Here is a 26,250-nt window from a genome sequence, read left to right on the forward strand (position 1 = left end):
CAGGAGGACTTGGCGGTGCTGCTGCAACATAGAAAATGAACTAAACTAAATGGATAGAGCGCAATGGCGGCGCATCTCTTCAGCAATTCCAAGGAAAACTGAAAGTAGCAGAGCAAAACGATGAAGTCTCCATGGGTGATTGTAAGGTTGCTAAGTACAAAATGACCCAAGAAATCTTTTTCTGGTTATAGCTTAAATTGACAGTCACAAGGGTACAATATATTTCAAAACACAACAACCTGTCAGCCCTGAGCAAGCAGGGATGTCAACAAGAGTATCCTGCTATTATTGAGGCCAATGTCAGGTAGTAAGGGGAAATAGTTGGAGATAAACCAGCTGTACTAGGAAACACTCTCCTCCTAATAATTTCTCGGCAAGTATTTTTCCTCCATTTGGCATAATGCCTCCAAAGCATTATAATGTCCTTCAAGTATCCAATTTGGTCTTACCTGGTCCATGTTGACTAGAATATCAACTCTAACTCTGGAAAGTTGACTCAGAATAGTTGGAAAAAGTAATATGTAAAATGGTTCATTTTCATTGTTCCATAAATACCATGACAAACAGGGCTCTTTGAGGCACTACATCATCTTTAATTGGACCTCATTCACAAGCACCACTCCCATTTTGCTGGAATACATCATATTTTAACTAACAAAAAGAAAAAATAACAAAGTCCCTTTGGTTATTTCATCCACAAGAGGAAATTAAAGGAAGCGCTAAATAGTAGCTACTATAAAATGCATAGAATTCTTTCACTTTTTGCATTGCCATACCTTTATTTCTTTCTGTGAAGCTACAATATAATCAGTCTCCCTTAATTGCGAAAAGATAGGCTTTGGGGCATCTTGTTCTGATTCCATACTTCCTAGAGTGCAAATACAAAATAATGACGCTATATTTTGCTATAAAATAGCAGATTTCAGGATACAATCCATAGTTGATAGTTGCTCGAAGGTTTTATCATAACTCCAATAATCATAAATGGTGCTGCTATTGTCAACAGATCAGTATCCTTGAGCAAAAGAGTGAAACTCCCAGCTAAGAGAATGTATACCTCATAGACTGTGCAGGCAAAGAGAATGTATACCTCTCATAGACTGTGCAGGCAAAAGACTCTGTTAGCAGTATTCATCTCTCTTTCAGAATTAGCAGTATTGATAAACTTATACCTTAATGTGAGCCTAGCTTTATCTGTTACTACAATAATTAAAGGAATAACTGAGAGACCTTTAAATACTTGCTTTGAAACAATAGGGAGAATAGCTATAGATACCTTCTAGCGTCATAGAATTCAGGATACAAAATTTTAGAATGAACAGATTCAACACAACTCATTTGCACTAAATAGCAGATCAGACATATAACCAACTTACAAGTATATAAGAATCAACGCTAGTTAACTTATGGTGAGAATATCATAATTTATCTCCATGCCAAATTAACTTACATTTGGAACTCCGGCTACAAAAACATTAGTATGAGATCAGCACCGTCAGTCACAAGAAAGTAGTAGACACAGTCGGAGAAGCATTTGATATGGAATGACCATACTTTCTCGACGGGCAGATTCACAGGTCACTGATTAAACAAGCATATACGTAAATCCCCGACCTGAACAATTTAATCTCTTTGCACAGTAAACACCTTCTACTTGGAATTTCAACTTGAACATCAGCAAAACTAGCAAAAGAATCTCTACCCAATAAAAGAGTCAACTAAAGAATGAAATTAAAGAAACAATAGAAGTTTTTTGTTTCTTCCCTGCACAATTTAACACAAGCTGACTCATGCAGCATCCTCGATATGAAAATTTGAATGTGCAATGATTAACCTCTTTGCGCTGGTTTTATAGACTATAAGGAGAGCTCATGCTCACAAGTTTTTCAGACGATCTTGGTTGCATTAAATTTCTTCCCTTTTTTGGTAAGTATTAAATTTGCTTCTGGTGAATCTGGTATGCCCAACGATGCAGCACTTTGTACACCTAAGTAGAAAATTTTCATAGCATTTGAACAAATAACCACATACCTGTACAGAATCAACCAAGAAACAAAGAACCGTATATGCCTAAATCAAATACCCAAAATCATCGATACTGAACTAAAAATAGAAATAAATTAAAGCGCAAATGCAAGAGAATTTCAGAGGCAGAATGAATCCTTAATAAATAATCTCAAAAGAAATAGAATCGACCACTTACATGGTCACTCACTACCCACCATGAAGAAACATAAGAAAACCAAGCATAATTCAGACAACCATCCCAAACGCATAAATGTTAGATTTTAGAGAGAGATCAATCCGGTCCTTTGGTACTCAGAGTCTATGCAGAAAAGTGATCCAACATGACCCGTATCTTGATTTGTAAGGGTGGACTAACACGACCTCTTAATTTATCATGGCTGAGAAGCCAACGCCACCAATTTTATAGACAAAAATATGATCAAACAATATATTCGCCGGAATTAGATCACGATGAATAATTCGAGTTTGGCAGAAGGCAAGGGCAGAGGCCACTTTCCTCCAAGCTGCCATCCTCCATGCTCTAGAGAAGCAAAGGGACAGAACAAAGAGAAAGCAGCTTGGTTCATTTGGGGGAAAATGAAGAATACACGTGGCTTGCTAACAGTAGTGTTATACACATGTTCACAGTAGAAGCAAAACAAATTCGTTTGCCAACGAGATAAGCCCAAGTTCTATAGGACAATTAACAATACTCTTTGTACAATTGTTCATTGCAGTGTTCGTACACCCTTACTGTCATTTCTAAAATATAGTAATAGTAATATACTAGATAGCTGGAGTATGTTATGCCAAGGAAAATGACAAGACACCCTGCTGCTGCCTGAAAAAATAATCAACTCAGATTGTCAGATTAATAAGAAAAAATATATATTTGTTGAGACCATGGACAGGACCTGGAACTCATCAAGGAAGGTACTGTACTGTTTAAAATGGACCGTTTGAAGGGGACTATGAAACGGACTTAAACTAATGGTTTCAGAAAAAAGAAAAGAAAATAAAATACTCTACCACCATGGCTTCCTATTTGCTAGACCTCAAACTTTACTTATCCGACACTTGCAACTATATGTAAGATTATGTAACTTCCTTTGAAGCAAACTTTCAAGCAACAACGCAATGCCTTTTTTAGCGCTAATAATATGAAGTTAAAATTAAGATTTAAGATAGTTATAAGTAAATTGACTTCCGTTGTAATTGAGGAAATTAATGTTTATCCTTTTGATTATAACCAAACACCAGCAATTGACTTCTTAAGAAAAACTATTTAATTTTCAAGACCAACAATTTGTTAGTTATTCTTTTTTCCCTCATGAATATTTAGTCCTGTCGTGTAAATTTAAAAAGATGTCCTACATCTATCTATGCCAATTTAAGGGAGTAATATTGAAGGTTAGTTATGGAAACTTGACAGCTACATAGCACATCTTTTTTACCAAAATCAACCAAACGACAAAGATGTATAATTTTGTACTGTTTGACTTTGGAACAAAGATCTTACTTTGCTTGTTGAGAGAAGTCTCAAACCTCTCTAGTGAATAATGAAAGGAATTAGTGCCGGCAACTAATTCAAACTCATTCATTGACATTTGACACCGACAGTTTTTATCTAGGTAGCGAAGTCAAATTTGGACATGGTAGATCTCAGATTTCCAGGACCAGACAGCTCTTTTAAACTACAGATGTTGTCGTACACGCATAAAAACAAGGAAATGCACAGCTTCCTTCCTACCATACATATTTAGGAACACCACCAACCAATTCTTATTTTGGAAGCAGGATCTAAACCTCCTCCTCGTATGCAATTTTCATACAAGGGAATGAAAACCCATTCTCATGGAATATGAGCTCTACTTTTGTTTTAAACTCACTCTTTATCTCCCAATGAGTTCTTTCAGCGAATAATTGCATAAAAACAATCAAGGGCTAACTAAATTATCAAAATTCAAAAAGACAGATTATTGCAATATCTCCCACAACATAACAGATACTATTGAATATCTAGCAAATGTATACCATTCCGATCAACAACAATGCCACTTCTTTTTTATTAGCAAGGGAGGTCTACAGCAACTAAATCTAGTTCGAGTACGAACTCTCTAACAGTAGTAGATATCCATGAACACGAAACTAAGCAGGAAGGAAGATTAACTAATTATAGTAGTATACTAATACTAAAATTTACAATATACCAGTACTACTATACTGCCATATAGTTATCCCAAAACTACAACAGCATCAAAGACGAGCCAAGACAAAGCCATACCTTAAAACAGAAATTTCAAAACTACCAAATACTGAGTTATCTCAAAATGGCACGCTCTTAGAAGTTGAGCTTGATGTGAGGGTTTTCAAATGATCAGAAGGAAGAAATTCATGGGGTAGGTTAGCCCTCTTCACTATCCTCTTCATGTTATTCTGTAAGCTCTGCTGAACTAATTGCTTCACTGCTTTTTTCTCTTCACTCATCATAGCATCCTCCATCCGATCTTTCAATTGAACAGTCGACGAATATGTTGTAGAAGCTTGTGGGGCAGATATGGCGGCGCTCATACCACCTCCATAGTTTTCAGAAACTTGCTTTCCTTTGTCCACCCTCAAGCATTCCAAGATTCTGGATGCCCGCTTTTGAGCCAATGTGCTGCCTAGAAGGGTCAATTCGAGCAGGGCTGAAGCAACTCCAGCCTCAATCATTGCCTGTCTATCTCCATATGACTTGTGAGCCATCACCATCAAAATATATGATGCTTTCTCTTGGCAACCTGGTGCATCTGCCCAACTCAGAACGTCAATCAACATGGAAAAGGCATCCGGTACACTATTAATCGCCTTCCGGGCCTCTGCTGCTACTGATACTACATTGCAAAGAATGGACAGAATTCTCTCGCTTACATCCATATCTCCCAATTTGCTCATGATATACTGTATGAGATCAGTCTCAAGTATGGGGAACACGTTCAATGGCGAGATGGAAAGGTTGTAAAGTGCTCTCAACGAGTCTTCTTGACAACTATTATTTGTGTTGTTGTCCACATTCTTCAAAGTTTTGACGAGGAATGCAATTGCTCCGGATGAACCAATTATGGGTTTATTGGAGTCCAAAGCACTCAACCCAAGAAAATTAGCAACTACAGCTTCAGCTACCTCTGGATTTGGGAATTCAGTTACTAGCTTAAGCATCTTATGTATCGCCCCTGACTTAACAATAGCTGCTTTGTTTCTACAGTTAAATAAAAACAAACAATTAGTTACCACTAATCTGTACTCCTAGTAGGCTAGGCTAGAAAATAATACTCACTCTGTCTGATACACTTGTCCTTTAAAAAAAAAAATTATTTAACTTAGAACTTCTTCTTTTTACAGCCACACAAATATATCTTGTTTTAGGCCCCAATTTTCAAAAATCAACCTTTGTTTCTTTGTTAAACTTGGTAGGCGTTTGGCCACGAAAACCAAATATTTTTCACTTCATTTGGAGTTTTGAAGTTGAAGTGTGTTTGGTTAGAATATTTAGTTGTTTTGAATGTACCGAAAGTTAGAAAAGCGAAAATAAGGTTTTAGGTGTTTTTTGGCCAAACCCGGATTTCCGAATAAAGTGAAAAGAAATTGCAAAATTCTATGGTCAAACGGGTCCTCTTATATCAGGGATGGAGGGAGGGAGTAATGCGAAATGCAAGAGTGAAAACTTACGGATCATTGGCAATAGCAAGGTTAAGGAGAGCATAGAGAGAGGCAATGTGAGAAACGGAATCTTGTGAATCATCAAGTAATGAGATGAGTGGTGGAATTGCTCCAAGCAAAGCTAAGTTAGTTCTTGCTTGAGAATCATCCTTAGTAAGTCGACGTACTTCCTTAGCTCCATCCAAAACACAGCTACTATCACTACTCTGTAAGCATTTCACTACTCTTTTCAACTCCTCCAACATTTGCATCTTGCGCCCGATGTCTTCCTCCTCCTCGTTGTCCTCTGACAACTCAGACAACCTCAAGAGATCCGACAACTTGTTGTCGGATCCGGGAGGTTTCTTGTATTCACATTCAGATCTGGGTGGTGGCTGATCTGGAGGAGAACGCTTCTTGTGACCTCTGCCTCCGCCGCCGCAGCGGAGGGCGTCGAGGATCATGCGGCGGAAGAAGGAAGAGGGAACATTGTTCCAGCCGGGATGATGACACTTGCCCATTCGGATTTTGTTAATGCAGCATTACTTACACCTAGAAATGTTGAAATGAAACTGAGGTGTAATGTAATGCTCGAGGAGTGGAGACTGATGAAGAGTGCTTGCTCACTGCTTTGCTGGGGAACTGCCAAGAGTCCTACTATAATTAATTACACACTCTCTCTCTCTGTCTCTGTCCCTACTATAATTATTACTCCTCGGTTCCAATTTATTGTGCGATACTGTTCGAATAGATATAATCTTTAAGTTATTTTAATTTACATATTTAAAAATTAAATTAAACAAAAATATAAAAGGTACTCCTTCCGTGTTATTTTAAGTAGACGTTTGGCCATAGAAATAAAAAAATAATAAAAATCACCTTTTTTGGAATTTTAGAATTGGAGTGGCCATAGTTTTTACAAATAATATTTTTTTTATTGAAATGTACTCTTGTTTTGATTGTGAAAAAAAACTTGAAAAACAAGTTTTTCTTCTTTTTCAAATTCCAAATACAACTTGAAATTATATTTGAAATTTTCGTGGCTAAACATTAATTTTTGAAAAAAGTGAATAATTCTTATGGCCAAACGGGTTCTAAGTGTCTTAGTTTGACTTAGCATGAGGTTTAAGAAATAAAGAGATACTTTTGAATTTTGTTATCTTAACTTAAAGATGTGTAAAGTAATAAAAAGTTAGTTAAATCTTGTGGTTATAAACTTGTCAAATAAGTTATTTGAATTGTTAACTTACTAAATATAGGAAGAGACACTCTTTTTTGAGATAAATCAAAAAAAGAAATTAAGACACTTAAATTGGACTGAGAGTAATATAAGTCACCAAATTAACAATTTAAAATATCTAAAAGGCCTTATGAATAAATCGCGGTAAAAAATTTCCTGCTTGACTCTCGAAAAATAAAAAAATATCACATAAATTGAGACAGATGAAATATATATTTATAGACTTGTTTTATTTAGAATTTAAATTTGTATTTTTTTTTAAAAAAAAAATCTGCTCGTAATAAGTCAGTCTGTGATAATCTACCGACAAATTTGACTTAGTACCTAGAGAACTCTAGTCTCTAGCTAATTACATGAATGAAATGAAAGGACAAATACAGCTAACAGCTGACCACTATAACGTCTTTTCAAATTATTTTGAATTGCAAAAAGATATTACAATATTTAATTAAATGTCCAAAATATTTAATGTTATAATATTATTATATGATGAAATCAATAAAGTATGATGAAATCAATAAAATTAACTCATAAATAAAATGTAAATAATTAAAAGCTTTGATATTGCAAGATATTTTTGTAGATATTTTTCATATTAAACAATACAAAAAATACTGAAATTAAATTGTTTTTACTTTAAGTAGGGGTGTCACGTGGCAGGTTGGGTTGAATTTGGGCAAGTCAAAATGGTGAGTTGAGCTAATTAATAGGTTGGGTTAAGATTAGCTCAAAATTTAGTTGGGCTGAATTGGTTGGGTTGAAATGGCTAAAAAGGGCTGGTGACCTGTTTTTTTTAAGGGTCTATTTTTTTAGAAAACATTTTTCATGGAATATTTTTAGAAAAAATATTTTTCACAAATATCAAACACACCCCAAGCTTATTAGATATGTGATACAAGAAAAGTGAATACATATAAAGAAAATAAAGTAAATATCAAGCAATAAATTTGTATGGTCTAAAATTGGGTTAAGTTGGAGATTATTTTAAAATTAATGTAATAATATATTTTCTCTTTTTCCTTTTGTGTATATCCATTAACAATTAAAGTACATGAATAGAATAGTACTGTAAGAATTTATTAAGTCGAGTGCGTAAAACTAAAAATGGTAAGAACACTTCAACAATTTAAAGTAATCTGAAAAGAATAGTACTCCTTCCATTCACTTTTATTTATCCACTATTTCTTTTATAGATTTTCATTTTTTACTTGTCAATTTTTACATATCAAGGTAAGATAAAAAAAAAAAAAAAAAAAGAACTTATTTTACCCTTAGCATTTATTACTCATTTCAAATCATTTTCCCAACTCCAATACAATTATACACCATTTAATAGGGGTAAAAAGGGCAGTCCGCTGCACTAAGCTCCTGCTATGCGCGGGTCTATTGTACGCACCATTTAATAGGAGTATTGTGGTAAAATATCTATCTTAATCATTATTTCTTAAACAGCGTGAAAAGTCAAAACGTGACAAGTAAAAGTGTACGGAGGGAATAACAGAACTGGGAATGAGAGAATATAAGAGGCACAAATTCAGAGGAATCCAAATGAATTGTAAAAGAATATTGGGAGTGAGATTTAAGAACATGAATGTTGAATTAAATAGCTTCGAATTCTGTCATTACAAATCAAGCAAAATCAAATTAGCTAATTAATTTCAAAAGGAAAAAAATTAAACCAATAAATACATTTCTAGAGTAATTTCTCTACTATAGTTCACTCCAAATTTTCGTTAGGCAGCCTCTAGCTTTCAAAGGGTGTAGGCATGGAAGAAAAATATTCAATTCTCCAGCAGCAAAGGTCCCTTTCTCCTTCCTTTGCTTCCATTTCATCCCTAAATCATTTTAAAATGTCAATTGCTTAGTAATCCTTAGTCGTCATTACAATGCTCAAAGTAAACAAAGCTTAAATATATTCGCACCATAAAGTATGATAAAAGAGAACCAGTTAATTTTTCAACTTACAACTGTAATTGTATACGGTAAAAATCGGATATATGTTAAACCGGTGAGATCAAAGACCGAAGGAAGAAAGGAACAAGAACGCGCATAAAGGCTCCCGTCCTGAACCGGAGGAATGTTTGGACCGAAGCAAAGGAAGGGCATCATTTGGTCCGGTTTTCATCATGGCCGAGTTGGTCGTTGCCGTTGGTCCGTTTGGTCGAGGCTGTTAGTCCGTTTTATCGTGGCCAGTGGTCCAGGAGATCCGTTGCGCGGTTGCCATGCGTCGATAACGTCCTGCCATATTCAACTGTCAATCGTACGGGTGTCAGGTCGTACGGTCAACCTAACCCAACTCAGAGCTTTTCTTTATTATTTTATTTTTCATGTTATATGAAGCCCATGGGGCAATACTATAAATAAGGGGCCTTGTCCTCCTTTTAGAGGGTTGGCTCCTCATATCAAAAACTCTTTGTAATAGCAAATTTTATATAAAAATCTCTCTCATATCAAATTTCGATCCATAGTGGTTGTGCTCACTTCTTGCATTTCTTCAATCAAGTAATATTCACATATTTGTAAACATACGAGTATACAACAAATCATCGATTATCAGCTGATTCTTCATCGTGCATTCATCATATTTCTTTCCTCCATCAAATAGGTTCAAAGCATATCCACATATCCTATACCTCACCCACAAATTTAATTGATTATCCAAATTCGGGGTAAACAGTTTGGCGCCCACCGTGGGGCTAGGATAATAGTGGTCTTTTATCTTGATCTCTACCTTACCCATCAAAATAAAAACACCTTCCGTTCATCCCTGAAAAAACGGACTAAATGGCTGACAGTGGGCAATCTGGTCACGTCAACAACAACGAGATCGTGGCCGAAAATGAAGGCAGCGGGCCACGAGGATTGTCAAACCCTGCTGACCCTAACCTCGTTAATTCGAGGGAGGGCCTCAACCGTCAAAACACCGTGGACCAGGAGAATGCCACCTTGCCGGCCACTGATCCTCTAAATACCCACAATTCTGTTACTTTGTCTCGGACACTGGGCCGGAAAGAACCGGATACACCTAATGACAATATTGACTTACGTTTAATCTTTGAAATGTTGCAGGAACAGAGAGCAGCGATTGTCGAACAAGGGATCGCAATTGCCCAGTTGCAAACCCGAGGGGATACAACGACCCCGGAGAAGACGAGCGGTGTTGCTGAACCCAGAAGGGATGAGGCACGGGTTATTGAGAGCAATGGATCCGGAACTGGCTCCTCCACCGAGGTTCTAAAAATGCTCGAAACTTTGGCAAAGCGGGTAGACTCTACCGAAAAGAGGGTCAAAACGTACAACTCTCGGGTGGATCAGATCCCGGGGCTCCGCCTTTACTGAAGGGGCCGGACTCGAAGAGGTACATCCAAAGGCCTTTTCCTCTGAGTGCAGCCCCGAAATTAATCCCGAAGAGGTTTAAAATGCCGGATATCCAGAAATATGACGGCACAACGGACCCGCACGAGCACGTGACCTCATACACTTGCGCTATAAAAGGCAATGATATGGAGGAAGACGAAATTGAATCGGTATTGCTGAAGAAGTTCGGGGAAACTTTGTCAAAAGGGGCGCTGACATGGTACGACCATCTGCCCGAGCATTCGATCACCTCATTCGAAATGCTCGCTGATGCCTTCGTAAAAGCTCACGCCGGTGCCAAGAAGGTGCAGGCCTGTAAGGCAGATATCTTCCGTATAACCCAGAGAGACGGTGAATTACTACGTGAATTTGTCAACCGATTCCAAAGGGAACGAATGGAGCTCCCCTCGGTTCCAGAAGAATGGGCTGCACAAGCTTTCACAAAGGGGCTCAATGTTCAGAGCTCAACGGCTTCGTTCAAATTAAAGGAAAGTTTGGTATTCATCGACCTAGAAAAGGCTTACGACAAAGTTCCAAGAGAGATCCTATGGAGATGCTTGGAGGCTAAAGGTGTACCTGTGGCGTACATTAGGGTGATCAAGGACATGTATGAGGGAGCCAAAACTAGGGTAAGGACAGTAGGAGGAGACTCAGAGCACTTTCCAGTTGTGATGGGGTTGCATCAAGGATCAGCTCTTAGTCCGTTTTTATTTGCCTTGGTGATGGATGGATTGACGCGGAAATTCAAGGTGAGGTGCCATGGTGTATGCTTTTCGCGGATGACATAGTCCTGATCGACGAGACTCGTAGCGGAGTTAACGCTAAGCTGGAGGATTGGAGACAAACTCTGGAGTCTAAAGGGTTTAAGCTGAGTAGGACCAAGACAGAGTACTTAGAGTGTAAGTTTAGTGAAGCACCTCAGGAGGCTGGCTTGGAAGTGAGGCTTGGTACCTAAGCCATCCAGAAGAAAAGTAGTTTCAAGTATCTTGGGTCTATTATGCAAGGCAGCGGGGAGATTGACGATGATGTCACACATCGTATTGGGGCAGGGTGGATGAAATGGAGGCTTGCTTCTGAGTGCTATGTGACAAGAAGGTGCCACCACAACTTAAGGGCAAGTTCTACAAAGTGGTGGTTAGACCGACTGTGTTGTATGGGGCGGAGTGTTGGCCAGTTAAGATTTCTCACGTTCAAAAGATGAAAGTTGCTGAGATGAGAATGTTGAAATGGATGTGTGGCCACACCAGGAGTGACAGGATTAGGAATGAGGATATTCGGGACAATGTGGGAGTGGCCTCGGTGGAAGACAAGATGCGAGAAGCGAGATTGAGATGGTTTGGGCATGTGAAGAGGAGAGACACAGATGCCCCAGTGCGGAGGTATGAGAGGTTGGCCATGGATGGTTTCAGACGAGGTAGGGGTAGGCCAAAGAAGTATTGGGGAGAGGTAATTAGACACGACATGGCGCAGTTACAGCTTACCGAGGACATGACCTTAGATATGAGGGTTTGGAGGACCCACATTAAGGTAGAAGACTAGTAGATAGTCTCATTATCCTGTCTTATTAGTAGTCGCATTATCGTAGTATAATTTCTTGTGCTCTAATTTATGCTATTATCTCTTATTTCCTGTGCTTTGATTATTCTATGTTATCTGTGTCGCTTGCGTTACTTCATTTACATATCGCTTTGAATCTCTTAGCCTTATCTGACCTCTTTTTATGTTTTTTATTGAGCCGAGGGTCTTTCGGAAATAGCTGTCCTACCTTGGTAGGAGTAAGGTCTGCGTACACTCTACCCTCCCCAGACCCCACGTTGTGGGATTTCACTGGGTTGTTGTTGTTGTTTGCTTGAGTACGAGGCTGTGACCTGGGATGATGTCCATTACCGATACGAGTCGAAGATTCGGGTGGAGGATGATCAATTCGAACTTCCCCCGGGGCCGATAAATGTGAATAAAAGTTTTGAGAGACCAAGGAAAGGTTACGAGACGAAGGCCGAGTCGTCGAGGGAAAGGTATCGGCCATACTCCCATTCGGAGAAACCAAGCTTTAGATCAGAGAAATCAAGGGTTAGCCCAAGCCATTTCTCCGGTCGGGGTAATAAATGGGTCGAGCGCTCGTCGAACAGTCGGGGTCTCTTGTTCAGGAGCGATGCCGGAAGCTCTGCCGGCAACAAGGATTTACCGAAGATATCGGAGTACAACTTCAACGTCAGTACCTCGAGCTTCGTCTCGGCCATTGGCCGTGTCCCGGATGTAAGATGACCGAGACCTCTAAGGTCGGATCCGGGCCAACGGGACCCGAGCATGGTGTGTGAATACCATGGAACCCATGGTCATAGAACTGAGGATTGTCGCCAGCTAAGAGAGGAGGTTGCCCGGTTACTAAAGAATGGTCATCTCCGAGAATTGCTGAGTGAACGAGCCAAAAATCACTACAAGGAAAGGGAGGCTCATCGAAGGGCTGAGCCAGTAGAACCCCAGCATGTAATCAATATGATAGTTGGAGGCACCGATGCCCCTCGAGGGACGGTGATGAAACAGGCCAAGGTTTCTGCTGTTCGCGAAAAGCGCAGCCGGGATTATCTACCCGAGTCTACTTCCATCTCTTTCAGTAACAAGGATGCAGAAGGCATCATTCAACCACACAATGATGCATTGGTAATTTCTATTCTTATCTTTAAAACTCAAATTAAACGCATTTTGATTGACCCAGGTAGCTCGGCCAACATCATCTGATGGAGAGTGGTCAAACAACTAGGGCTGCTCGATCAGATCGTACCGGTAGCCCGGGTACTCAGCGGGTTCAATATGGCGAGCGAAACCACAAAGGGGGAGATATCGCTGCCGGTCAACATCAATGGCACTATTCAGCAAACGGTGTTCTATGTGATCGAAGGGGACATGAAGTATAATGCATTACTGGGCAGACCTTGGATACCTAGCATGAGGGCCGTGCCATCGACATTGCATCAATTGCTGAAATTTCCGACACCGGAGGGGATAATAACCATCCGGGGCGAACAACCCGCTGCAAGGGAGATGTTCGCGGTCGAGGAAACAGACACCAAATAGCAATCACAGCATACAGGGTTGGACCCGGGATGCGAAGAGGATGACTTCGGTGTGCCCAGATCATTCGTCATGCCGGATGACTCGGACGCAACCAAGTCAACAGTAGAGGAGCTAGAGCAGATCATCTTGTTCAAGTATCTACCGGACAGAAAGGTATACCTGGGCACGGGGTTAACCCCGGGGCTCAAGAACAAGTTAATTGAATTTCTTCGAGCTAACGCAGATTGCTTCGCATGGTCCCATATAGATATGATAGGTATATCACCAGAGGTATCAGCTCACAAGCTCAGCTTAGACGGGAAGTTTCCCCCGATGAAGCAGAAGAGATGGCCTATGGCGGAAGCAAAACACGCCTTCGTAAAAGACGAGGTAACAAAACTTTTGAAAATAGGTTCTATCCGGGAGGTAAAGTACCCGGACTGGCTAGCTAACGTGGTAGTGGTGCCCAAGAAAGGTAACAAATTTCGAATGTGTGTTGAGTACAAGGATTTAAATAAAGCATGCCCGAAGGATTCGTTCCCATTGCCTCACATCGATAGAATGATCGATGCGGCGGCCGGGCATGAGATGTTAAGTTTTCTCGATGCCTACTCCGGGTATAACCAGATTCGGATGCACCCGGAGGATCAAGAGAAAACATCATTCATCACCCGATATGGGACTTACTGTTATAATGTCATGCCTTTTGGACTAAAAAATGCCGGTGCAACTTACCAACGCCTAGTTAGTGAGATGTTCGAAGAACAAATAGGAAAAATAATAGAAGTTTATATTGACGACATGGTGGTCAAGTCCCTGGAAACAGAGGACCATTTAAAACATTTGCAGGAAACCTTCGACGTGCTCCGCAAGTACAACATGAAGCTCAACCTGGAAAAATGTGCCTTCGGGGTAAGGTCCGGCAAATTTCTGGGTTTCATGGTGTCAAACCGGGGGATCGAAATAAACCCGGACAAGATCAAGGCCATCGAGGATATCGAGGTGGTGAATAACGTCAAAGGAGTACAGAGGCTCACCGGAAGGATAGCGGTGCTGAGTCGTTTCATATCGAGGTCCTCGGACAAGAGTCATCGTTTCTTCTCCTTACTAAGGAAGAAGAATGACTTCGTTTGGACACCGGAGTGCCAAAGAGCTTTACAAGAATTGAAGAGATACTTGTCTAGCCCGCCGCTGTTGCATACGCCAAAGGCAGACGAGCCGCTTTTTCTCTACCTCACTGTCTCCGAGGTAGCGGTAAGTGGCGTTTTGGTCCGAGAAGAATCAGGTACGCAATTCCCTATCTATTATGTAAGTAGAACTTTGGGGGATGCGGAGACCCGTTATCCCCACTTGGAAAAATTGGTGTTGGCACTGGTAAGTGCTTCTACGAAGCTCAAGCCCTACTTTCAATGCCACCCAATATGTGTAGTAACTACTTACCCCTTGAAAAACATCATGCATAAATGGGAATTATTGGTTAGACTAACTAAATGGGCCGTCGAAATTAGCGGATACGATATCGAGTAAAAACCTCGAACGACCATCAAGTCCCAGATCTTGGCCGATTTTACCCCGGCTATGGTCCCCGAGGTCGAGAAAGAGCTTCTGCTGACCTCGGGGAAAGCCTCGGGTATTTGGTCGCTGCATACGGATGGAGCCTCGAACCTCAAAGGCTCCGGGCTAGGGATCGTCCTTAGAACCCCGGCCGGGGATGCCGTTCGATAGTCTATTAGAACTGCTAAATTGACTAACAATGAAGCCGAGTATGAGGCAATGATTGCAGGTTTGGAATTGGCCCGAAGTATGGGGGCCGAAATAATCGAGGCGAAGTGCGATTTACTCTTGGTCGTGAACCAGGTGAACGGCGTCTTCGAGGTCAAGGACGAAAGGATGCAGAGGTATCTTGAAAAAATCTAGGTGATACTACATCGATTTAAAGAATGGACCATGCAGCATATACCGAGGGAACAGAACAGCGAAGCCGATGCATTGGCAAATTTGGGGTCCTCGGTTGAAGGGGAAGAAATCAACCCCGGGACTACGGTGTACTTGTTGAACACGAAAATAGAAAACGGGCATGCCGAGATAAACACAATGGGTTTGACTTGGGATTGGCGCAACAAGTACATCGACTACTTGCGTGATGGAAAGCTCCCGAATGACCCAAAATAATCACGGTCGTTAAGGACCAAAGCTGCGCGTTTCTGCTTGGTATACGGCCAATTGTATCGACGATCCTTCTTCGGCCCCCTGTCTAAGTGTTTGGGTCCCGGAGAAACGGAGTATGCGTTGAGAGAGGCGCACGAAGGAAGCTGTGGCAACCACTCCGGTGCTGAAGCTTTGGTCCGAAAGATCATCAGGGCCGGTTATTATTGGAGCCGGATGGACGAAGATTCAAAAATTTCATCCTAAAATGTGACGGGTGTTAGAGACATGCTCTGATGATTCACCAGCCCGGGGAGTTGCTACATTCGGTGGTTTCACCTTGGCCTTTCATGAAGTGGGGAATGGACATTGTCGGCCCATTACCATGGGCATCAGGTAAAGCCCGTTTCATTCTGTTTATGACTGACTATTTCTCTAAGTAGGTTGAAGCGCAGGACTTTGAAAAAATCATAGAGAAGGAAGTCATTGACTTCATATGGGACCACATCATCTGCCGCTTCGGCATCCCCGCTGAGATAACCTGTGATAACGGACCCCAGTTCGTGGGTGGCAAGGTCAATGATTTTCTCGAGGGGTTGAAGATCAAGAAAATTGTATCAACCCCGTATCATCCGTGTGCAAACGGATTAGCGGAATCCACGAACAAGGCAATAATCCAAAATCTGAGAAAAAGACTTGAAGCGTCAAAGCATCATTGGAGGGAAATATTACCGGAGGTGTTATGGGCATACAAAACCACATCAAAATCAAGTACGGGAGAAACTCCTTTCACGTTGGTCTACGGGGCTGAAGCCCTTATTCCCGTAGAAGTGGGTGAACCCACTCTCCAGTTCAGCTATACTACCGAGGAGTCAAATGAGGAGGCCATGGCCGTAAGGCTCGACCTCACGGATGAACTTCGCGAAAACGCGTTAGTCCGCATTGCAGCCCAGAAATAGAGAATGGAAAGGTACTGCAATCGAAGAGCCAATTTTTGGCATTTCTAAGTCGGGGGCTTGGTGCTTCGAAAAGTTACCTTGAACACCAAAAATCCCAACGAAGGAAAACTGGGTCCGAACTGGGAAGGTCCGTATAAGATAACCGGGATCACAGGCAAAGGATCGTATCAGTTGGAATCCATGGCGGGCAACGGTTGCGCAATAATTGCAACGTGGCCCATCTGAAAAGATACTACTGCTAAGGTATGGACTCCCCATGCTTTCTATTTAACCTTTCTCTTTTGCAGGAAAATCGAGAGCCGAATAAAGTTAGAATTTAGGCCTGAAAACACGTGTTGCACTCTTTTCCTTAGTGCGGTTTTGTCCCAAAATGGGTTTTCCAACAAGGTTTTTAATGAGGCAACAAGTACAACGTGTTACTCGACGAAAACGGAGACAAACTCCCGGAAGATCGGGGTCACACCCTACGAGTGGGGACTTAATAGCACTCACCCGACCTTGCAGCTCGGATAAGAGCTAGGGGACTATCACACCCACTCCGGATTTTACCCCGGTTAGCTGAGACCGGAGGCCGCCCTCAACAAAATAAAATCGGACCTTCGATATTAGGTTTCGATGTAAGGACCAAACGATCAAAATGAATCGTGTCCACATAACATTTGCTACGGCAAAACCAAAAACCGGACCTTCGATATTAGGACCAAACGATCAAAATGAATCGTGTCCACATAACATTTGCTACTGCAAAACCAAGAACCGGATCTGTTGCATTAGGTTCCGATGTAAGGACCAAACGATCAGAATGAATCGTGTCCATTTAGTATTTGCTACGGCAAAAGCGGAAGGGAAAAATTCCGGCCTTATGTACACAAACACTTGCAATGCAAAAATTATCGAACGTTTGGATAAATGATATCTCGGATGTCTTCCTATTAAAATAGTTCACCCCGGTGATAACCGCCGTATTTCGACACTATTTTCATTTATACACCCTATACCGGGCACTACGGTCGAAATTCGACAAAGGCAAAAAGGTCATAGCGAACCGAGCCAAAGTCATTAATCCCACGAATGGGGAATTTTACATCAAAAGCTAGCTAAGGCTGAGATTCAGGTGTCCGAAAAATACTGGCCCTAAAAGATGAAAATAGACGAAAAATTTCGGCCTTAAAAACGCTCGTCGTGATTCGGAGATATCCGAATTCACAAAGCATGAGATAAGTCCCACGGGAAAAAACTCAATAAAATCCTCGGAGAAAATGTACCGGATGAAGTAAGAAGCCAATATTCAGGCATAGTCAGAAATAATGATTCTTTAAAGAAGACCAACAATTCAGTCGGAAGTCACAACAAACATTCAAACAAAGTAAAGAGTCAAGGAAAATACATGTTCTATTTATACGAAGGATTTTTACATTGAAAACTCCTACAAAGGCAAAAAATAACAAAAGGCTAAGTACAGGCCCTAATCTATCCGGAATGGCTGGAGCCGGAGTGCTCGGACACTGTTCGCTCGGAGTCATTAGAATCGGTCCCGAGGGCACCCTTTGCCTCTTCCTCGATTCTTTTAGCCTCGAGAATAAGGGCCGAAAGATCCATAAAACCGTGCTCGGCTTGCTCAAGGGTGATCCTCCGAGACTTCCATTTTTCGTACTCAGCGGCAATGGTAGCATGAGCCTCGACGGCCTCGATGCTCTTCAAAGCTTCGTCCAAATCAGCCTCGGCCCGGGCTAGCTTCGCTGCTAGAGCATCCCGAGCCTCTCCAAGAACATTCTGCATTTGGATGGCCGATTCAAGCTCGGCCTGGAGAGTGTCATTAGCATCGGTCGTCTCCCTAAGCTCGTTTTTCAGGTCATCACACATTTGGGCCCTCGTCTCCGCCTTCTTCTCGAAAACCCTCGAACGCTCCTTGTATCGGGCACTCTCAGATTCGAGCAGCCGATTCCTCTCGGCCAAGCCCGCAGCTTCAGACTTCACCATATCCAGCTCCCCCCGGAGTTGGGAGAAGGTGGTTTCGAGCTCACCAAGCCTCGAGGAAATTTGAGCGTTGTCCCGGCTAAGGCCGATCTTGTCAGCTTCGAGACTCCGATTGTATTCGGCCATCGCGGCCATCTCACTCTTTAACTGAAGGTTTTCGGCCTTAGCTGCGTCAAGCTCGGGTCGGAGGTTGGAAAGAGCGACCGCCCGGTTCAACTCCTCATTCTTCTCCTGAAGAAGGTGCAGATATTTCTCCGTTTCCCGGCCCTGGGCATCCAGTTGGCCCTTAAGATCGTCTACCTTTTGCTGGGTGATACGCTCACATTACACCTATTAATGGTATAACGCGGACGTTGTCAAATATAGTAACCAACAAGGTTGGGGTCGAATCCCATAGAGAACAATATGTAGGCGATTTAAGCAGATTAGGAATTATCACTAACAATAGCTAGACCGAACTCATTAATGGTGGTTTTTGATAAGGTTTTGATAAAATACGGAAATATAAATTCTAATCTAGAAAACAAGTAAATTGATCAATGGCAACAAGAATGGAATAAAGGAAACTACTTCTCAAGTAACGATCCAATATATTTCACGAATTATAAATAATAGAAGTTTATGTTATTTAGCCTCGGATAATGACTCTAAATTAACTTCTCCCGAAGATTAACTAGACTACCCAATTGAAGATCCCTCAAGCAATTAGGAGCATTAAGAACACCCGAATATGGCTGCAAGTGGTATCACCTATTCCTAGGTCAATTTCCATTAGATGAGGGTTAACGCCCCAAATTCATGTTAATTATTCTATCCCAATCCCGTTTTTCCTCTTCCGAGTTTCAAACAAAATAAATGGGTGAGTCCTAAGGTTAGCTACTCCCTTGAAAAACGTTGAAGAACAAGAATAATTAAAATAACAAGAAGTTACTTGAATATAAATATTGTCGATGAATAGATAAGCACAACAAGAGTATCAATCTTAATTGTCACCAAGAAATTCCCATAAACAAGGATTAAATCAAAGAAAGAATATTTACGTAGGAACCCTAGCCTCCAAACTTGTGTTTTATGCCAAAGATAATTTTACAATGCTCTCAGTGGGATTTTTAAAAGAACTGGAATCGCAAAAAAATCGTCAAAGTCCAAGTTCTGCTCGGACTGGGCCGGAAATCCTTCAACGCGAACGCGCCATGTGGCTGCGCGATCGCGTGGATGACGTCAGCACCACTTCTCTTTCTTCAGTGCGAACGCGTGATATACTAACGCGAACGCGCAGAGTCACCAACGCGCGTGGGCGCGAACGCGCAGAGTATTTTTCCACGAAAATTTCCAGAACCTCCAGTTGTTTCCAGTGATCAACTTTTTTCATCTTGTTTTGCTTGTTTTCCACACTTAGGCTCTAGGGACCTCGTATACCTGAAACATAACAAACACTACGTAAAATCACATAGACTTGCTTAAAAACAAGTAAAACTTATAGCCAAAAAACATCGATTGTGGCGTAAAATCACACCACATCACTGGGCACGGACGAAGGCCTCGTTGACGAGCACCACACTCTGCAAATGGAGCGAGTCAAAAACTTGAACAAAACAAGGTTAAGATTTTTTTAGTGAAATTATGCGAAAGATGGCTAATAAACTTACCCGGTTGCCTGCGTGCATACCCTGGTTAATGAGGCACTGCCAAGAGACCCCGGTCATCTTTCGCTTGTCCGAATCCGAGACGAGAGGCCTCAAATATCTCGCCACGCCCACTGGGCGAGAGAGAAAGTTGCAGTCCTCGGGGACGGTGACCGTAATCGATCTTGTCCTTCTCGGCTCCACGCTTGGGGCAGGAAAGATACGCACCAAGCTGTCCCTGGCGCTAGATTCGAAGGTCCGGCTAGAAGTCCTCATGGCCCGAGGGATCGGGAGATGCCCGAATCCTGCAGCTTCGCCGGTAGTGGGAGGAGTGCCCGAGAACATGTCCTCAAATTCATCAGGCCACGAAGCCGGAGTTGGAAAACTTGGAGCGACCTTAGCAGGTTCAGCAAAGACAGGGGACTCCGTAGTTGCAGCAGTCTCGTAATCGGGCAAGGGCCAGTGACCCGTGGAGCTTCGTTCTCGGGGGACGGCTCTGTTCTTTGATCAGCTTCGGCAGCAGCCGCCCCCCCAAATCTACTTGCCCTTTGCAAGGGGGTCTCTTCGGTGGAAGACTCACCTGAAATGTCGACGAAATCACTCGACCTTAGAGGAGCTGGGTGAAGAACTTCTTCCGCACCTGTGGGTAGCGCCGGGACCAAAGGTCCTTCTCCGGCTGAAGGATGTGGTGAAGCGGTGATATCCTCCTCCGGAACAGGAGCCACGGCAGGGGCCGCACCGATACTCCAGACTAGAAGCTCGGGCTCTGCTTCGTCCCGAAGAGTCCTAACGATGCTCCTCGTCCTTTTCTTAGCTTTCTACCCTTTGTCTGAGGGCCTTTTTCTTTTGGAAGCAGCAGCAACAGCAAGGATGCGAGATGCACCTGCTGAATCAAACTTGGGTGCCGAAGTTGTGGGTTTGGCTGCCGTCTCCGGTCTGGGATCCACCGAGCCCTTGGGCAAACCTGAAAATCAAAGACACAATGAATACAGGTAGTAGAAGATGCAGCGAACACGGGTAAAAGCAAAGTATTACCATGGTTCTGGGCGACCCATCGGCCGCGTGACAGGTGGCCCCACATTCGGTCGTCGTGGATATACTGGCTAAGGAGTACAGTGACCCATTCGTTCAGGTTCCGGACGACTGGAGGAATAAATCTATTGGCTGATATTAATAAGAAAAGCGATGGTAAAGTGGGAGCAAAGTTTGGCAAAACATACAAGAGCAATTACTTAAGGGTTCAGACTTACGTTTGTTGTTCCACTTCTCCGGAAAAGGCATGTAATCGTCCGGAATGATATCCGAGGTTCGCTCTCAGACGTATCGCTCCAACCAGCCCCTGTCTCTATCTTCATCCATTTTCGAGAAAAAGGGATTCCGGCTGCGCTTTGCGAGTTTTTTTACGCCACCCCGGAACAACCTCGGGGAATACAAGCGTATCAAGTGGGATAGCGTGAGCTCCTTTCTGGCGTTGTTGGACAATAGCCGGAGGCATGCCACGACCCTCCAGACTATCGGACCAATCTGTGCCAAGGTCACGCCATAGGTCCGGCACATGTCCAAGATGACCGGGTCGATCGGAGGATCGAGCCGGAGAGTGAAAGGGTAGGTATAAACGTATAAAAAACCTTCCCGGTGGTCGGTGATTGATTCGCTTGGCCCGGGGGCAACAACTCGAACCGGACGCGTGTACCACCCGCAGTCGGCCCCGACCAAGTCGAGTTTTTTCTCGGTAATAGAAGAAGGATATCGTCTCACATCATACCCCCTATAGGATACCGAAGAAGGTTTTTCGACCTCAAGATCTTTGTTGAAGTTAGGCTTGGCCGGTATAATTTCCGAGGCAGTGGGCTCGAAGGTGCTCTTTGCTTTAGCTGGAGATGCAGGTTCGGTTCCTTGAGATGAAACCGAGGGAATATCATGGGAAGTGGTTTCAGACATTTGGAAATATGAAAAGAAGAAGTTGAGAGGATTCGAAAAGGAAGGTGAAAGAGTAAAGGAAGCAGTCAAAGAGTTCAAAAATGGAAAAAGTGAAAGGAGGAAACAGCAACAGACGAGAATGACGAGTGGAGAAATTGGCAGTATCGATTCCTTTCACGTAGTGCAAGCAGCAGATCAACAAGAAATGTGAGTTTTTCAGACGATTATGAGTGAAGTTTATGGAATGTGTAAAGAGGCAAAAAGCTTGAGGTGGAGAGTTTAGTTAAAGAGGTAAAACGTTCAAATGAGGGGTAAAAGACCTTATATAGGCAAGGGGCTGTGACGGTTACAATTCTCCAGCCAACCGGGGAGCGCCACGTGTCCCTCTAATTAATGAGGAATGACTTGAAACGACGTGTGTGCGGTAGTTGTCAGAGCGGACCATCCGGGATAAGACACGTGGCCGACGGCAGAGGAACGTGGCGCAACTGTTCCCGCCAAAAATGAAAAGATAACAATGGGCAAATGGGGTCACCGGTTCACGATTCATCCACTCCCCGTCACTCCGACAAATCTACGATTCGGGAAGTGTGGGGACTATCTGTATACGGTAAAAATCGGATATATGTTAAAGCGGTGAGATCAAAGACCAAAGGAAGAAAGGAATAAGAACGTGCATAAAGGCTCCCGTCCTGAACTGGAGGAATGTTTGGACCAAAGCAAAGGAAGGGCATCATTTGGTCCGGTTTTCTTCATGGCCGAGTTTGTCGTTGCCGTTGGTCCGTTTGGTCGAGGCCGTTAGTCCGTTTGATCGTGGCCGGTGGTCCGGGAGATCCGTTGCGCGGTTGCCACGCGTCGATAATGTCCTTCCATGTTCAACTGCCAATCGTACGGGTGTCAGATCATACGGTCAACCTAACCCAACCTAACTGTTATATCCCGTATTTTTATACATTGGGATATTTTAAACTAAACGCGATAAGTGAAAAACAAGGCTATTTTAAGGTACGAAGTAGAGACTTTAACTTCCGGTTTCGTTTCAAGTCACAAGTTGCCTATAAATTTCGTTTGGTATAGTAGTATTAATGGAAAGTTGGGATTAAATTAACCAAGATTGGATGATTAGGTGAGATTAAAAACCTAATCACATCATTAAGGAAGCCTAAGTGGCCGTGTGGGCCCCACCCATGAGTTGGCCAAATATTATTGGCTAAAAGCTTGGGTGGGACACATGTCCAACTTGTGGACTGCATATATAAGTGAAAATTCTGATTCATGGTTCAACTAGCTAACCATTTCACCTTCACAAGTTGAGAGAAATCAAGAGATTGAGAGAGAAGCTCTCGGCCATGGCTAGCCGAGAATGAACTCCAAGGTTTGATAAAAATAAATAAATTTGTCCATCAATTCAACTCCTTACCAAGTGTATAAGAACGTGTAGTAGTTGTTGGAAAGAAACAAGGAGGTGTGGCATGACAATAATGTTGAAATTCGGCCAAGGTTGAAGAGTAAATTGTAAGGTAAGAATGATCATTTTTCATGTATTGTATGATGATTTGAATGTAGAGTTTGTGCATGTTGTTGTTGGATTGTTGTTGTGGTTGAAGTTGAGATGAGCCGTGAGCTTAGGTGAAGCCATGCTTGGTTTTATTTTGCATATATTGTAGACGAGTTGAATGTGTATCAACCTATGAAAAGGAACAAAGATTGTAAGAAGTTTTTGTGTGGTTGTGTTGAGACCGTATAGGTGTGTTGAATGGAATTGATATGGTGATTTACTTGAAGTCCTTGTGTTGTGTTAGGATGTAGTTAAACATGAGGTTGAGATGTAAAAAGAATTGGTATGTGTTGATTAAGGGAAAACAGTTCAAACCATGGACTGTTTTGGTAAAAAGGAGGGACTAACTTATCTTGAATATTGATTGTGATTGTTATAATTTCTATAAATATGAGTAGGGATATTGCATGGTTTAAAATTGGAGTTCAAGTTGTTGTGGACTGTCGGAGAAGTTAACATGTCGTAAATATGATTCCTTGTGATTATATGAACATTGTTGCTAGACGTGTTGTTGTTGGTTGGGTGAAATTGGAAAATTTCGAGTTGTATAGTATATTGGTCGGGCTATTTTTGAGTAATGTACAGGCTGTCCGGAATTCCCTCGTGACCTAATCGTAGTTTGATATCTTAATATAGGATAAGAGTACTACTGAGCAGCTTGTATAAATTGCGTAACAACTAAACGCTAAAGGTATGTAAAACCTAATCCTTCCTTCTTTTTGCATGTCCTAGATGTAAGTAAGAAATGATATGAGCCTTGGGGTAAACTCTACTCTCTAGTTCCAAGTATGACTAATGATTCTATTCACTCCTTAATGTTATTGTCACGAGCCTACTATATGATTGATTAACAAATGATGTATAGAAATTCCTACTCTTAGAGAATTGCATAATTAGAGGTATACTTGACTTTCACAAGCTATATCATGTTAAACTGATACCTGCATATGAATTCTGAAACGTTCATTGTTATAGTTTGTAATGACCTTTATAAAGAACTTAATATGATCATTATCCTGGTATTTGAGAGCTGATTAATTTACTTATCTATTGAGTCTTAAAAGATGATTGGTATGTATGTGGTTGCTTATTATTCTGCTCGTGCTTACCGTTACATCCTTCACTGAGTCCTGGGCCAGGACACGTTCTCGTGCGTATATTTACTACATTATTCACCGAGTCCCTCACTAGAGGGCCGGGACACGTTATATATATATATATATATATATATGATATGATGGTATGATGATATGATGACATAATGATAGGGGGATGGCGGCCAGGATGGCATATGATCATTATTTCACCGAGTCCCTCACTAGAGGGCCGGGACACGTATATGTACATGTTTATAATGCTATGATTTTAATTACCGAGCCCCTCACTAGAGGGTCGGGACACGTTATATATGTTATGTACAGAATGATTATTCAGCTTTGACTACTAAACTCTATATTGATATTGGTATGAGGTTGATAAAAATGAATTATGTTCAAAGGTAAGTTTTATGGATCTCTGTTTGTTGCATTAGATCCTACACTCCTTGTCTCAGTATGATTCTATTTACTATATTCCACGCTTTACATGCTCAGTACATATTCCGTACTGACCCCCCTTTCTTCGGGGGGCTGCGTTCATGCCCGCAGGTACAGACGCTCGTTTCGGAGATCCGCCAGCCTAGGATATCTATTCAGCTACTTGGGATTGCTCCTTTATTTCGAAGCCTAGCTTGTGGTATAGATCCCTTTTGTTGTATATATATGAGTTTGTTCGGGGTACGGCGGGGCCCTGTCCCGTCATATGATTCTGTCATTACTCTTAGAGGTCTGTGGACATTTGTGTGGGTCTGTATATAGTTGTTGTTTCGTTGTATGGATATGACTTATGTTTGGGGCGTACCCATTCGTAGTGGCAGCCTTCTCGGCTTGCATATATATATATATATATATATATATATATATATATATATATATATATATATATATATATATATGTTTGGGATGTTGCGTGTAGTGGCAGCCTTGTCGGCTTGCGTAGATATATATATATTTGTTGTTGGAAATTGTAACTCCTCAGGAGACAGGTGGCTATGACATGCATATATGTGACAGCTTTAAAATAACGTCTTGCCTTTTTATACAAATAAGTTCTCGATATGCTAGCTGTAGATGATTATAGTTAACATGTGATATGAGTGTCCAACTCAGGCACTAGTCACGGCCTACGGGGTTGGGTCGTGACAAAAGTGGTTTCAGAGCGAGGTTCATCCTCGGAGTGTCTACAGACCGTGTCTAGTAGAGTCTTGTTTATCGATGTGTTGTGCCCCACATTTATAAACAGGAAGCTACAGGGCATTTAGGGTGTCATCTTTCTTTCTTATTCTAGATCGTGCGATAGAGCCGTATTATCAGGATAATTCCTCCCTAACGGATTGTTATGTTACAGTGATGCCTCCAAAGAAGGCGACAGCCGCCCAGAAGGGCAAGGTCATAGCTGGAGAGACCAGGCAGACCCGGAGGATTACTAGGGCTTATGCCCAATCTGAGCCTGATATTAGACTCCAGTCAGCGAGCTCCGCTACCCAGCCATTACCAGCGGAGCTTAGGGCAGCAGCAGCTGCAGATCGGGGGACGGCTCCACCGCTAGCTTCTGAGGTTCCATCACCCGAGCCTCCAGCTCCCTAGCCAGGGGCGGAGGACAGGGCTATGAGAGACGCAGTCCAGTTATTGA

The 26,250-nt window shown here is 42.2% G+C and overlaps 1 protein-coding gene across 3 annotated transcripts; it reads right to left on the reverse strand.

The window, feature by feature from the left end:
* Positions 1 to 1,188: 1,188 nt before the first annotated feature.
* LOC132641385 (U-box domain-containing protein 45) lies at positions 1,189 to 6,375 on the reverse strand. 3 transcript variants are annotated; one of them, XM_060358360.1, is made up of 3 exons: positions 5,716 to 6,375; positions 4,292 to 5,245; positions 1,189 to 2,031 (listed from the first exon to the last, which is right to left on the reverse strand). In XM_060358360.1, exons 1-2 carry the CDS (start codon positions 6,204 to 6,206, stop codon positions 4,333 to 4,335), a joined length of 1,404 nt encoding a protein of 467 aa, XP_060214343.1. In that variant the 5' UTR covers positions 6,207 to 6,375; the 3' UTR covers positions 1,189 to 2,031; positions 4,292 to 4,332. The 3 variants fall into 3 exon arrangements, with proteins under 3 accessions (XP_060214343.1, XP_060214344.1, XP_060214342.1); XM_060358361.1 differs by lacking the exon at positions 1,189 to 2,031 and adding an exon at positions 2,587 to 2,848; XM_060358359.1 differs by lacking the exon at positions 1,189 to 2,031 and having other exon boundaries at positions 4,050 to 5,245.
* Positions 6,376 to 26,250: the final 19,875 nt, after the last annotated feature.

The sequence above is a fragment of the Lycium barbarum genome, chromosome 5 (assembly GCF_019175385.1).
Source record: "Lycium barbarum isolate Lr01 chromosome 5, ASM1917538v2, whole genome shotgun sequence".
Lineage (NCBI taxonomy): Eukaryota > Viridiplantae > Streptophyta > Magnoliopsida > Solanales > Solanaceae > Lycium > Lycium barbarum.

Coding starts and splice junctions, on each gene's coding strand:
- LOC132641385 (XM_060358360.1), bottom strand. CDS start 6,206: ATGGGCAAGTGTCATCATCCCGGCTGGAACAATGTTCCCTCTTCCTTC. Junction 5,246..5,715: donor CTTGCTATTGCCAATGATCC/GTAAGTTTTCAC, acceptor ATTTAACTGTAG/AAACAAAGCAGCTATTGTTA.